This window comes from Pyrgilauda ruficollis, unplaced genomic scaffold (assembly GCF_017590135.1).
Source record: "Pyrgilauda ruficollis isolate IOZ18807 unplaced genomic scaffold, ASM1759013v1 scaffold141, whole genome shotgun sequence".
Taxonomy (NCBI): Eukaryota; Metazoa; Chordata; class Aves; order Passeriformes; family Passeridae; genus Pyrgilauda; species Pyrgilauda ruficollis.
Window position 1 is genome coordinate 272,569 of NW_024512655.1, and position 13,204 is coordinate 285,772.

General features: G+C 47.0%; 1 protein-coding gene across 8 annotated transcripts in view; it reads left to right on the top strand.

Moving 5' to 3' along the window:
• The window catches only part of CASZ1 (castor zinc finger 1), a 193,737-nt gene that overhangs the window by 173,534 nt on the left and 6,999 nt on the right, over positions 1–13,204 (top strand). For 7 of the 8 annotated variants that reach the window (XM_041460302.1, XM_041460307.1, XM_041460303.1 and 4 more), the window contains 8 exons: positions 758–918; positions 3,892–4,014; positions 4,552–4,887; positions 5,591–5,789; positions 6,312–6,483; positions 8,500–8,648; positions 9,637–9,871; positions 11,225–11,518. In XM_041460302.1, the coding sequence (XP_041316236.1) occupies positions 758–918; positions 3,892–4,014; positions 4,552–4,887; positions 5,591–5,789; positions 6,312–6,483; positions 8,500–8,648; positions 9,637–9,871; positions 11,225–11,518 (1,669 nt within the window). The remainder of the gene's footprint in view (positions 1–757; positions 919–3,891; positions 4,015–4,551; positions 4,888–5,590; positions 5,790–6,311; positions 6,484–8,499; positions 8,649–9,636; positions 9,872–11,224; positions 11,519–13,204) is intronic. The other variant, XM_041460308.1, reaches the window with a different exon arrangement.

A 13,204-nucleotide genomic window follows, 5' to 3' on the forward strand; every position in this document is an offset into this window, starting at 1 on the left:
AGAAAGACAGAGTCTAGGAAATCATGCATTTATTCTGAAGGAAAATTTTCCCTGTAGACAAGCTTGTGTAACTTCATTTTTCTATCCTGCACATTTTACACGTGAACCTCTAAACCTGCTCTGTGTAGATTCTATTTGAAGCCTTTCACACAATGCAGATCGTGAGACCAAGTCCTGCTTTGTGCAGGATGTGTCCATTTAGCACAGAGAAGTGACACCATTTTTATTACTGAAGTTAGTAAGAATTTTCCAGGAACTTGAGAGAGAATTTTTCCTCAGTTGAATGAGATTTCCATCCTTCTACCCCTCACACATACCTGGTAGACACTTTAGGGGAGACATCCTTGTGGCTGGGATCAGATGACTGAAGAAACTAGAGTTTACCAGTTCTAGCACCAGCAATTTGTAGGAGCTACACAGGGCTGTTGCTGTTGAAGCCCACACGCCTTTTCCTCAGTCAGAAGGGGATGTCTCTCTTCACCTCAGTTTCCTCGTGGATGAAGTAGACATGATGCTTCATTGCTCTAACAAGATCCATGAATAAATATTCAATGGGCACCCGAGTGCTTCATGATGGTTGGGTGGAAGATGCAGAAGAGTGAGGTGTTACTAACTTTTGCTGATGCAGTTGGAGCAGCCTGCACAGACTTTTTGTCTTCTCTTTTAGTCTTTGGAGACACTGCTGTCTGTGGGACAGTCCTGAGGGTGGCTGTGGCTGTGTGCTGGGCTTGATGCAGTGCCTGTGTTCTTGTTGCAGATGTCCAAGACCAGTGCCAGCCTTGGCAACCTGCTGAACATTAAGACAGAAGGTGAAGGCAGCCAGGCTGGGGCTGGGGAGCCAAGCCAGTACTTGGGCAAGGCAGTGAAGGCACTTGTCCAGGAGAAGCTCTCTGAGCCATGGAAGATGTACCTGCGCCGGTAAGGAGGGCATGGAGCTGGGGAAAGGGGAAAGTGCTTCCTTTGCAAAGTGTCTGCCTCACTGAACACAGAGTTCTGTTGAATGTAAAGGCCTGATTCTGTCAGACACTGATCACCTGGAGCACACTTAGCCCTTGGTCGTCCCTGCCTGCACCAGGTGCTAATGTCTGCTAGGAAATACCTGCCCACACAGAATTATTTTGCAAAGGGGTCTTGAGAACCAGACTCAAGCACAGATCTTCATGTAGTTCTGTTATCCTGGGCTTCACCTTAGGCTCCTCCTTGTGACCCTGCAGTGCAAGCCAGGGGACCCAGAGTAGCTGTGCTCTCAGCACTGGACCTGAGTGACACCACGGCCACACACAGGCCATGGGTGCCTTGCCGTGCTCCCTGGGGCCTTCCAGCTGAAAGCAAACAAGTTCTGGGGATGTAGAGGCATGGGAATAAGGAAAAGGGTATGGCAGCTGGGATGATTTCTGCTCCTTTTGTTGCAGGAAAGGAGACTCAAAAAGAAAATGGAGCAGATACAAAGCTCACCCACATACAGACACATGCACATACATGCCCAGACAGACACGTGCTTTGAGGGCACACAGATACACCCAGGCAGGCACAGAGGTTTGTGCTCTGACACAGAGAGTCACCTGCAAATGCCAGTGCACTCTTTGGAAATCAAAGGCTTTAATGGGGAACACTAGAAAATCTCCTAGTCCATCAGCCCCTGGCTGGTGTGAGGTCCTTCCCAGCAGTGCATTTGCATTTTGTCTGCTGTGGTTGTGATAGTGCCAGGCAGCGTGGCTCTTTTCTTGTCTCTGGGAGCATTATTCTACCACCCAGAAAGTTTCAATGTCACAGCCTTTTCCACGGTGTGCTGCCTGAATTCCACTTCTTGGAGCTTTGTTGCAGCTCTTTTATCCCCTTGACCCACAGCAGATCCTTCCTCTATGCAGCTGGAGTTCAGCCCCTTCAGACAGTCCCAGACTTTCAGCATTCCATTTAACCAGGCTCTTGCCTCCTTCAGTCTGACTCTGGATTGGTCCCTGGTGCCTGCAGGTCCTGTTGCTTTCCCTTGTTCCCTGGATGGTGCAGAATTGCCCCCCTCCCCACAGAACAAGCTTCCTGCCCCCAAACAGGCAGCTCAGAATGTGTTTGCATCTGCACAGAATAATGTATAGTACCATGGTTGTCATCCTCTTGACACAGAATTGCTTTTAAAGTTGTTCAGTGAGTCCCCAATGTATAAAACACCCCCACACCCAGGTGTATTTGTTGTGTGTTTCCAAACATGATTGTCCTGTTCTGAACGTTCCCCCTTGTCTTGCCAAACCTCTCTGTGCTCTTTTTCTCCTCTTGCACTGGTATTGCCACCTCCTCCCGGTTTAGTATCTTTGTGAATTTCATAAACACACTGTTTACTCCTAGATTAGTAATTAAGATGTTAAATAAACTCAGACTAACCCAAGCCCTCCTCTCAGCACTCACACGATGCCTCCTCCTCCCAGCTCAGTGTGGTGCTGGTTGTCATCAGCCTTTGTTTATGGTCCCTCAGCCAGTTTCAAGCCATGAGGTGGCATTACATCCAGGCCAATTGGAATTAATTCTAAGCATATGCAAGACTGAATCAAATGCTTTACTAAAATCCAAATATATTGCATCCCTTCATCCACTAATTTTGTAATTCTATCAAAAAAAGCAATTAAATTTGTCTGGCAAGATTTATTCTTTATAATCCTGATGCTGTTTATTGCTCGTGGTTCCTTTATCCTCTAGATGTTTAATGATTTTCTCCTCCCTCTTAATATTTGTTCCATTACTTTACTGGAAGGAGAAGTTAAGGCCAGAGGTATGATAATTGCCAAAGATGACTTTTCTTTTTCCCCTCAAAGAAACTGTACCTTGACTGTTTAATTTCTTTTTTTTTTCTACTTATGTAGTACCTCCCATTTCTCTATGGCTTAAAAACCAGCAAATGGTAATATAATCAGTTTGGGAGTTAATTTCCATTGCACTTCAGGACATACATCATCCAGACTGACTGATTTGTGCATTTCTGTATTTTTCGAATGAGTCCCTTTATCTGCTCTTCTAGAAGATCTTCACTACATCCCAAATTCTCTGCTTTGTCTTTAGTTTTCGCATCCAAAGCAAATTTTATAATGCAGCCATTTTTGATTCATCACCTCCCTTTTTGTGGGAGGCCTTCTTTCTAGGTTCAACACTTCTTGTCTCTGATGAAACAGCCCCTTTAGTTTGCAGTAACGTGGTTTCTTCTCTTACCCCACAATTGATTTCCTTCCTCTTCTCCCTGCAAGCCATGTTGTACATCCACAGACCTTCCTTCTCCAGTACAAGTTTTTTCTCTTTCCTTTGCCCTCCCATTGGTGAGAGGTCCCTCCTGGGACCATACAGGCTGCTGTTTGTTTCTTGCTTTCCTGCTCATCAGAGCAACCGTAGTTTGTTGTACCTTAATTATGCAAGATTCCCTTGTTAAGTTTCAAATCCTTCCTGCCAGTGTTTCTTACTTGTTTTCTTGATTCCCTGTGATTCTGGGGTTTCCTGAAATCACACGCATTTGTGCTGCACTTATTAAGTCCAGAGGATCTCAGCAGTGGCTGAGCAGTGACACCACGCTGAGCTGGTTTTGCCCTCTTGGCCATTTGCTCCAAGATAGCACAAGACATGTCTTGGAGACCGTGGTGGGTTTTGCTCTGGGGTTTGCAGGCAGGGCTGTTCTGTACATCAGGCATGGTGCTGTGCAGTATTTCTGCAGTCCAGGCTGTAATTGCTGTTAGAGGATGCTTCATCTCTCCCATCTGAGAGATACCCTCATAGCCAGGGGTGGATTCTGGATCTAGAATTACTGTTGTTTGTGGGAATGCTAATAGAGTTGAAAAATACAGAAATAATGTCTGTTCCAGCTCCACTTCTCTCCTGGGGCCTTCCCTGAGATGTCTGCTTGTGTGTTTTGGCCAGGTTTGGCACCAAGGATTTCTGTGATGCCCAGTGTGACTTCCTCCATAAGGTGCATTTCCACTGTGTGGTGGAGGAATGTGGAGCCCTCTTCAGCACCCTGGATGGAGCCATCAAGCATGCCAAGTGAGTGGAGAGCAGAGGAAGCTCTGCAGTGCACACTGCAGTCCGAGACCACCCCAGGTTCCTTTTAAAGGCAATGGAATGTCCAAGTAAAGAATGAGCAAGGCCCTCAGTGGCCATGCACTTGCCTGAGTCTCAAGGGGTTGTAGGGAAGGAGATGTTGCAAATTTTAAGACAGATCTGTTGGCATGGTCGGTCTCTTCTGTTGGATGCTTCCCTGTGGTTCACTGCAGGAAATGTCTGGCTTCTCCCAGCAGCCCTGGGAAGCTGCCCCACAGCTGATCTCAGTGACTGCAGTGATTCTGGGGTTTCTCTAATTTTAACATGCTTTGGCACCTGTCTCCACCCATCCTAATGATTTCCCTTCTCTTCACAGATGATTTAGGATGGCCCTAAATCTTACCCAAAGTCTGCAGAGCCCCTTTTAGGATTTATCCACACCAATTTGTTTACAGGCTCCTGTCACATTCTTGTTGATGTTTAATCAAATTACATGAAATGGTCAAGAATTTATGTCTGAGTTGGTATCTTGTTTTGTAGTTTTCACTTCCGAACTGAAGGTGGAACTGTGAAAAGCAACTCTGAGTCTCCCTTCTCAACTGCTACTGAGAATAAGGCTTCACTGGCCCCTTCATCACCATCTGCTGCTTCTGCCACCATGGCCAGTGCTCCTGCCCTTGACGTGCCCACTCCAAACCCAGCTGCTATGCCCTCTGCTCCCACACTACTTGCTTGGAAGCAGCTGGCTTCAACCATACCCCAGATGCCTCAGATCCCAGCATCAGTGCCTAACCTGGCAGCTTCACCCTTGGCAACGACTTCCCTGGAGAATGCCAAGCCTCAGGTCAAACCTGGATTTCTTCAGTTCCAGGAGAAGTAAGTTTTAGCTACCATTTGTCTCCCTCTACCCTCCCCAGCCAACCTTTCCTCAGAGCTGCAATACCACACTCCTGTTCAGCCACTGAGAAACCTGTCTAGAAAGTACTCTGGGCTTGACTTCATGGAAAAATTAGTTCTGTGAAGTCTAGGAAGTACTTCAAGGTTTTTGAGTGCATCTGAGAGCACTTTTAGGCATGAGTTTAGAAGATAAATAAACTTGTTGATCTATCTGTCACTGATCCCTGTTTTATCCCTTGGAAGAGCTGTGCAGAAGTACAGGTATCTTTGCAGTGTGTTTGACATTGAAGGGTTATTGGGCCAGAAATCCATGCACTGAGTGGGGGGTGGAAGGTACCAAACCCATTAGCTGCTGAGAGGGGCAGATCAGGGGAAGCCCTGGCATCCTGCAGTGGCCACGCTCAAGAGTTGTGTTTCCTTTGAACTTTAAATTGGAAAAGTGGCCCTCAAGAACCCACTGTGCTGTGTTCTAATAATCCTAACCAAGAAAGTGCAGTAATTGGGTGGAATTGTAGTAATGTTGCCAGCCTCAATTCCCCTGAAGAGGAAGGTGGCTATGGGAAATCTGTGGGCCATGTTTGGAACAGAGGCTTCAGCTGGGCTCCCCTTGAATTAAATCCTGGCAAAGAAACAAATGTGTGAAATGAGTGAAGGTGATGATTGGGTTTTGGATGTATTCCAGTGATCCCTGCTTGGCAACAGACTGCAAGTACGCCAACAAATTCCACTTCCACTGTCTCTTTGGGAACTGCAAGTATGTGTGCAAAACCTCTGGCAAAGCAGAATCCCACTGCCTGGACCACATCAACCCCAACAATAATCTGGTGAATGTGCGAGACCAGTTTGCTTACTACTCCCTGCAGTGTCTCTGTCCAAACCAGGTAAGAGCCATTCCAGAGCAGTGTTCTGGCAGGGCTGGGGAGAGGGAGATGAAGGATCAGCTAGACTGACTCTCCAGCAGGAAGTGAGGCTGTGTGTGGCTTTCTTGGCATTACTACAGAACCATGGAAGTCATAATTATGTGGTCTGGAAAAAACATTTGGTTCTTATCAAATGGGAAGTCATGATGCTTTTGTGTATTTTTGACTTGGGTGAAGTGGACAAGGGAATGAGAATAATCTGAGAGAGAAGATGACATAGAATAAAAATCTGTGATGAATCCAAGCCCTGAGGAAGCTTTGGGATATCTCACTGTAGAATAGTGTATTACAGGGTACACAACAGCAGTGTAAAAAGACTCGAGAGGGGACAAGGTGCATGGCAGGTTGTGGAAGATAAAATGGGATGTGGAGCATCAGTGCAGGCCCCTCTGGCACATCAGAAGGGGCAGCATCAGCAGCAGGCAGTTGAGGGTGCACTTGTTCTGGCCCTGCCTGAAGCAGCATGCCTGTGTCTCCCCCCAGCACTGTGAATTCCGGATGCGAGGGCATTACCACTGTCTGCGTCCCGGCTGCTACTTCGTGACTAACATCACCACCAAGCTGCCCTGGCACGTGAAAAAGCATGAGAAGGCAGAGAGAAGGGCAGCCAACGGCTTCAAGTATTTTACCAAGCGGGAGGAATGTGGCAGACTAGGTGAGTTTTGCTCTGTTTCTGTGTGGTGTGTCCCATGTCCAGGCCAAGAATGCCGTAAGTTAGAACCTGCAAGTTATGCTTAAGAGGTATTTGGTCATTAAATCACTAAACAAGGAGGGCAACAAAACATAAAGCAGTTCCTGGTCTGTCTGGTTGAAGCATGTTTTCACAAATAGACCCAAGGTAAATGTACTATGCAGAATTGTATATATGAATGTCTGGACATAAAGCTTCATCATTTTTCTTCTTTTTTATCTAATTGTCAAAACTTTTTTTTTTTTTTTTGGGGGGGGGGTTGTTTGTTTTTTATACTTTGTAGTCTTTTGGACCTACTGCTTGTGTTGGGTGAAATTTAAGGGTGCTCTGGTTGGAACAAAGGCTGGAACCAAACAAGGTTCAGAACAGCACCTCTGGGTTCTGTTCCTTCCCACTGCAGGAAAACAGCCACAGTAGCCAGAGCAAAACTCTTCAGCTTCGAATACATCAGGAATTTGTACCCAAATGGAAGTTTGTTTGTGGTAGCCAGGGTAATACATGTCAGCACACCACAGCCACTGCCTACCCAGGTCCTGCTTACACGTGGCAGCAGATCTAGCAGTTGCTGTTCTTTACTCCCCTTTGGTGTTTGAGGTGACAGCAGGGCAGTGCCACGTGGCACCAGCCCTCACCTGCCCTGTGTGACAGAGGTCCAGTCCCAGAGCACAGGGATGGGCACGGTGGGGAGAGTGGAACCTAAACAAACACACTCCTGGCCTGCACATGAAACACTGGCTGTCAGCTCCACATGAGCTGGGGGGGTCAGGAGCTGTTTGGGAGTGAGGCAGCTGCAGCCTGTGCGTGTGTCAGCAAAGGGGGATGGGGTTCTGGGGTACACCCAGCAGTGTGTGCATTTGTGGGCTGGCCCTGCTGTGCAGCAGACACACATCCAGCCAGCACCCTGCATTTGCCTGCATAGATAGAGGCAGCTTGGTGGGGTGGTGTAGGTGTGTGTGGTTTTACCAACACTCATTTCTATGTCTGTGTACATCCCTGGGTTTATGTTGTGTATTTGTAGACAGCAGGTGCAGAAAGCACTGGCCTGTGTTAAAGGCTGTGAATGTTTCTGAACAAACACCCACAACAGATATTTTCAATGTATGTTTCTGTGTGTTTAATCATGTAAGTGTGTATGACTGGGGAGAGAGAGGTGAAACATACTTATGTAAGTAAAGGTGGATGGATGTAGATAGATAAGTGAGCCTGTCTGTAGGTCTCTACCTCTGTGCATATGGCCAGGGGAGGATGGGAAACAGCAGGTCCTGATCACTGGTGTAGCTGTGTTTGAACTATGACAAGCCACTGTTTATCAGCTGTGCAGTGTGGCTGTTTGGGATTGTCCCTTAATGGTTTGTGCACGCCTGGCACGCGTGGCTGTGGCCACGAGGAGCAGAACGTGTGGAGTGCTGGATGCCAGAACCCAAAGGAATTGCTGCTTGTCCAGTGGCTGCCCCTGTTGCACAACAGCTCTGGAGTGGCAGTAAACACTGCCTGGCTCATTCCTGTCTGACCAGAGCACACACACTGTCCAGAGCTAGGGTTGATATGAGACTGCTTTTCTGAGAGCACAGTTAGAGGGGGAAAAAAACAACTTTTCATTTCTAATCTAATTATGAGCGTGTGTTTTGATTGTAGCTTCTGTGATACAGCTCAATGTCCTGGTTTTGTTCTTGTAGTAAAAGAAAAGGCACTAGCTAAGACTGAAGAGCATTAGGCACTACCAGATGTAATGGCAATGTTCCTTCCTTTATAATGGCACAAAGAGGGATGGGACTGGGCTGGTCTTAGATCTCTGTACACTGTAATCCTCTCTTGCAGTTGCTCAGCAGGCAGTAGATGGTGAGTTTGGGTTTTTTTCCTTCAAGACTGTTCCTGAATAACCCATGACCACTGATAATGTTCTGTCTGATCATCTTCCCTCTGGTCCTGCTCCCTCTGGGAACCTTCATGTGCAACATAAATGTGGGTTTGTGTTTACAGGTTGCAAATACAACCAGGTGAACAGCCACTTCCACTGCATCCGAGAGGGCTGCCAGTTCTCCTTCCTGCTCAAGCACCAAATGACATCCCATGCCAGGAAGCACATGAGAAGGATGCTGGGGAAGAACTTTGATCGTGTTCCTACTCAGGTAGCTCCTTGTTGCTGAAGCTGTAGACCCACAGGCAGTGTTGGCCCCTTGGGTTGCAGAGCTGATCAGTGCCAAGACACTTGTACCCAGCCTCTGAGGGATGTGTGTCTGCTCTGGGGGATGCTGCTGGGCAGTGGGAGTACACCCAGGGTAGCTTTACCTGGCTGAACTTACACAAGATGAGTAAAGATGATGAAGCATTGATTGCAAAGCGTTGCTTAGTGCAAACAGCTTTTCCTTGTAAATTTTGTAGAAAAATATTGAGAAGGATAACACTAAAATACTCAGATTTTCAACTTTCACTCTCTCCCAGCTCTTTCAGTATATACAATTGGCTTATTAAAGTTAACGTGCTTAGGATGTGGAAGAATTGAATGTGCCCATCCAGATTTTTCCTGTTGCATATAAAGAATTCACAGATGCTAAGGAACTGGTATTGCTCTTGGGGCAGCTTTTGGTCTCTTGTAAAAAGTTTAGGTACAAGAATCAGACTTAGGAAGATCTAACAAATAAATTTGTCTTCACTACTCTTCTAGCAGATGCTGAGTCTAACCCTAAGAATTCTAGTGCACACTGGGCAGAAAATGCTGTGTGTAACCTCCATCTTTCAGGGGCTCAGCACTGAACTCAGGCATGGTTCCAGCATCTGACTGCAGCAGGACCCACAGGGTGAGGGGGCAATGCCAGCATTAACACCTCCTCTTTGGGAAGCATCAGCATCCACACGCCAGGATGCTGGTGCCAAGATTAACACTCCCAGCTCCCAGTGCAGCACAATTCACATACCAGGATGCACGTGCCAGGTTTAATGCTCTGAGCTCCTAGTGCAGGAGGAGTCATGCTCCCAGTGCCACGGGTTCCACTCACAAGCACGTGCCAGCTGTCCCTCATGGGCTGTGGCAGAGGGAGATAAACGTGCAGACAGATGGTTTTGGTCCTGGTATCTTGCTTTTGGTGTGAAAGTCCCCGTCTTGTTTTCCTGCTGCAGGTTATTGGCCACACTCCAAGAAATGAAAATCTCCCCCAGGTTGGCAGCATGGCACCCAGCCCAGCCTCATCAGGAACCCCAGCTTCCTTTCAGGGACCCCCAAGCATGATGGACACTGAAACAGAAGAGTACATGGATTACACTGGCTGTAGCCCTGGGGGCATCTCCTCTGAATCTTCCAACATGGACCGCAGCTGCTCCAGCACTCCAGTGGGCAATGAAAGTACATCAGCAGGTAAGGAGAAGGGTGTGTGTGAAATGGATCACCTGCTGCCTGCTCTCCTGGGAGAGAAGCTCATAAAAAGAGGCCAAGGAACAGTTGCACCTTAAAATACATTCCTGTGCCAACTTCAGTAGTGCCTCACACTAACCCAGCTCTCTCCAGCACCTGAGAGAAGAGGTCCATCAAAATATACACCTCAGGCATCCAGGAACTTAGCAGCAAACCTTTTTCCTCCCATGAAGAGAGGTTTTTATCCTGGGTCTTGGAGTTTGGTATATTTTAATAGTTGACTTTAGAAAGAAAACAGTAAAAAAGAGCTGTGGGCCTCTTCTGTACTTAGAATTTTCTCTGGTACCTCTTTGTATTTCCTCAAGCAGCATCCAAAGTCAGGCACTTTATTGTACTGGTGAAGTACAACAGCAGATTGACATACACAGGGGATAGAACCTATCACATCTTCAGAAAGCAACATCTAAAAGCAGCTTACTGAGCTCCCTTCCTCACCCAAAAACTCTTGTTCCACTTTGTGCAGTTGCACAGAGCAGACCCCCTCCTCCAAAAAAGGGGATCCTCTTTTGGAAAGTTCCTGCCCTGTTTGCCAGGATCGTGCAGAGCCATGTCCCCCTGCCCTGCATTACAGGGGCAGCTCATCAGGAGTCAGATACTGGTAGGAATTCTGCCATCATGAAGTGGTGACCAGGGATCTCCCAGCTGTGCCTCCCCAGGGTTTAGTGGGATATTCTGACAGGCTGCCTCAGTTTGCTTTAATTCCATGCACATTTTCCTAGTTTTCTCCCCCCCCAGTTCACGGCCACCAGAGCAGTCACGTTGTAGGAGCACTGCTGGGTCCGGGCACTGGCCCCACGACATCATGGCACCTCCAGGGGTTCTGCTGGGGCAGTGGTTCCTGGCACACTCCTCTGTGCCAGTAGTGGCCCAAGTGCTAGGAAATGCCCCTCACTGCTCTCCAGGCAGGGAACAGCTCACCTGCCCCAGGTGCCAGAGCACCCCTACAGCTGAAGCAGGCAGCAACCCTAGAGATGAACAAGGACCAGAATGACCAAATGAATCCAGAATTCCTGCCTGAAAGCCTGTGTCTCTTCCCCCGTACCATAAAGCCACCTTACCTCCTGCAGAGACAACTCTCCTCTTCCTGGTGCTGTCAATTCCTCACCTTCTGTTTCTTCTCTGTTGCAGTTCTGTTTCATACATTTGTGAATGTATTTTCCATTTTCATCATATTGCTTCTGCTCTTGGGTTCTCATTTCAGTTCTTTTGTTTCTTGTTTTGTTGGTTTTTTTGGTTTTTTTTTTTTTTTTTTTTTTTCTTTTTTTTCTGCTTTTTTTTTCTCTCCACATTCTCCAGGCTGCCTGGTTCCTTCTACTGCTACTGCTGCTGCCGATGACGCAACCCACACTGCACCACAACCTCCACCACCATCTCTGCCTCCATCTTTCTCACAAGCCCTGCTTAGGTCTCCCCTCCCCACCCTCCCCTACCTCTTCTCTCCATCTTGTCTCTCGTACTCCCTGCTCAGTGCCACCCTGGGAGCCAGCAGAGGCATTGTCATGCCTGCCGCCAGCACCGCTGGGTTCTCGCCCATCATTGCCACTCCAACTCCAGTAAAAAGTGACGTTCCCTTAGTGCAGGATGCAGCAGGTAACACTTCTTTGCTTTCTCTCCGTGTCCTGTGCCCAGCTCTGTCCCCACTCACCCTGCCCATGGTTTTGCTCTGCACCTTTGGGTGGGTAGAGCAGCAAAGGTCACTCTGTGCCTTGGCGATGTTCCCCAAGGGCCCATCCATGCCTGCTCCTTTTCCTTGCTGACAAATAACCACAGCCAAGGGGAAACAAACCACAGCAAATCATTCATAGACATTCGGATGAATAACTGAGAGCAATTGCCACCAATTCCTAACTGTGAGAAAAACCTAACAAAATCCACAGCTAAAGTGCATTTTCAGTGTCTTGGTGACCTCAAAGTGGCCACAGAGAAAACTTTTGCTCATGTGGCATTAATGGGACTTGGACTTCTTGGTTAGATCTTCCAGGCCAGCCAAGGCAGTGTGCTGCACAGGTGAATGTCTGATGAGGTGCCCAGGCCCTGTGTTTCAACTGATCTTGCAAACTTCGTATGAAGCCACAAAGTTGAGGGGTGCCTTCCCAGGATGAGGAGTGAAGTACAGTCAGTGTCACATGATGACATCATCAGACAGGTTGAGCTGTTTCTCACACTCATTATTTATCAAGGCTCTAATCAGCTGCAGAAAGTACAAATAGATTTCAGTTTTGGGCTGCCATGATTTCCATGTGTGACTAAGATCAGAGATGTCTCAGGCTGGGTATTCTCATTCCATCTGGGAATGGCTTTTAGGGCGTGTCTCATTTCTCATTCTTTTCCCAACTGCTAGCTCTTTTCTAGCTAATTAAGGACATCTTTGTGCTTAAAGCTCACACTTATGAGGCTTCTGGCAGCCTTCAAATGTCCCAGTCATTCTTCCTGCCAGTTTCAGTAATGTGTAAATCCAAGGTCAGAGGTTGGGAGTATGGCTGGAGGACCAACTTCACAGGTTTCCAACTCCAGTTCATAGGTTTTTCTCAAGGGACTTGGCAGGAGAAGGATCCTTGCCTTGTCCAGAGGAGTGTGTGCCAATTAACAAAATGAGAAACTATCTTTACTTATTTTTTAACTGAACTGCATGCAGCCTGAAACATTTTTAACCTTGTGCTGTGCTTCCTCTAATCAAATATTTTAAAGTGTCTTTTGTTTTTACCTTGGTTTGGTGAATGCTGACATTATTAGTGGTTAAAGAAATAACCTTAAGGAAAACACCATTGAGATTTGGTGGGGATCCCATCCATTGAGGCTTGTAATCTTTCACAGGGTGCAGGGACTGAATGCTGGCAAAAGAGGAGAGTGCACCAAGTGTCATCTCCCTTCATTATGCCCTTACTCCAAAACTTTACCTGTATGAGAAAACAGAATTGGTTTTCAACTAAAGTTTTAAGCACATCTGTTTGAACTATTTTAAAAGCTGTGTAGATACAGAGTTTTAAATGGGTAAAATTTAAATTCTGCTTATTTCCCATCCAGAGTCTTTTCTTTAAGATGGATTATCCCATATTCCCATCCAAAGGCAGACAATATGAACATTAATTAATGCTAGAGAACTTGATGGTTTGGCTGTAATTTTATTAAAAGGAGCTAATTTGGACAGCAGTGACTTGTCCAGGCACCACTGCACTTACATGAGTTGGCTGGGAGTGGAGAACTGGATTTTTCAATACCAGATGTTCAGGGGGGAGCAGAGAGCAAATTGGTCACAGATTCTGTAGTTAGGAGCCT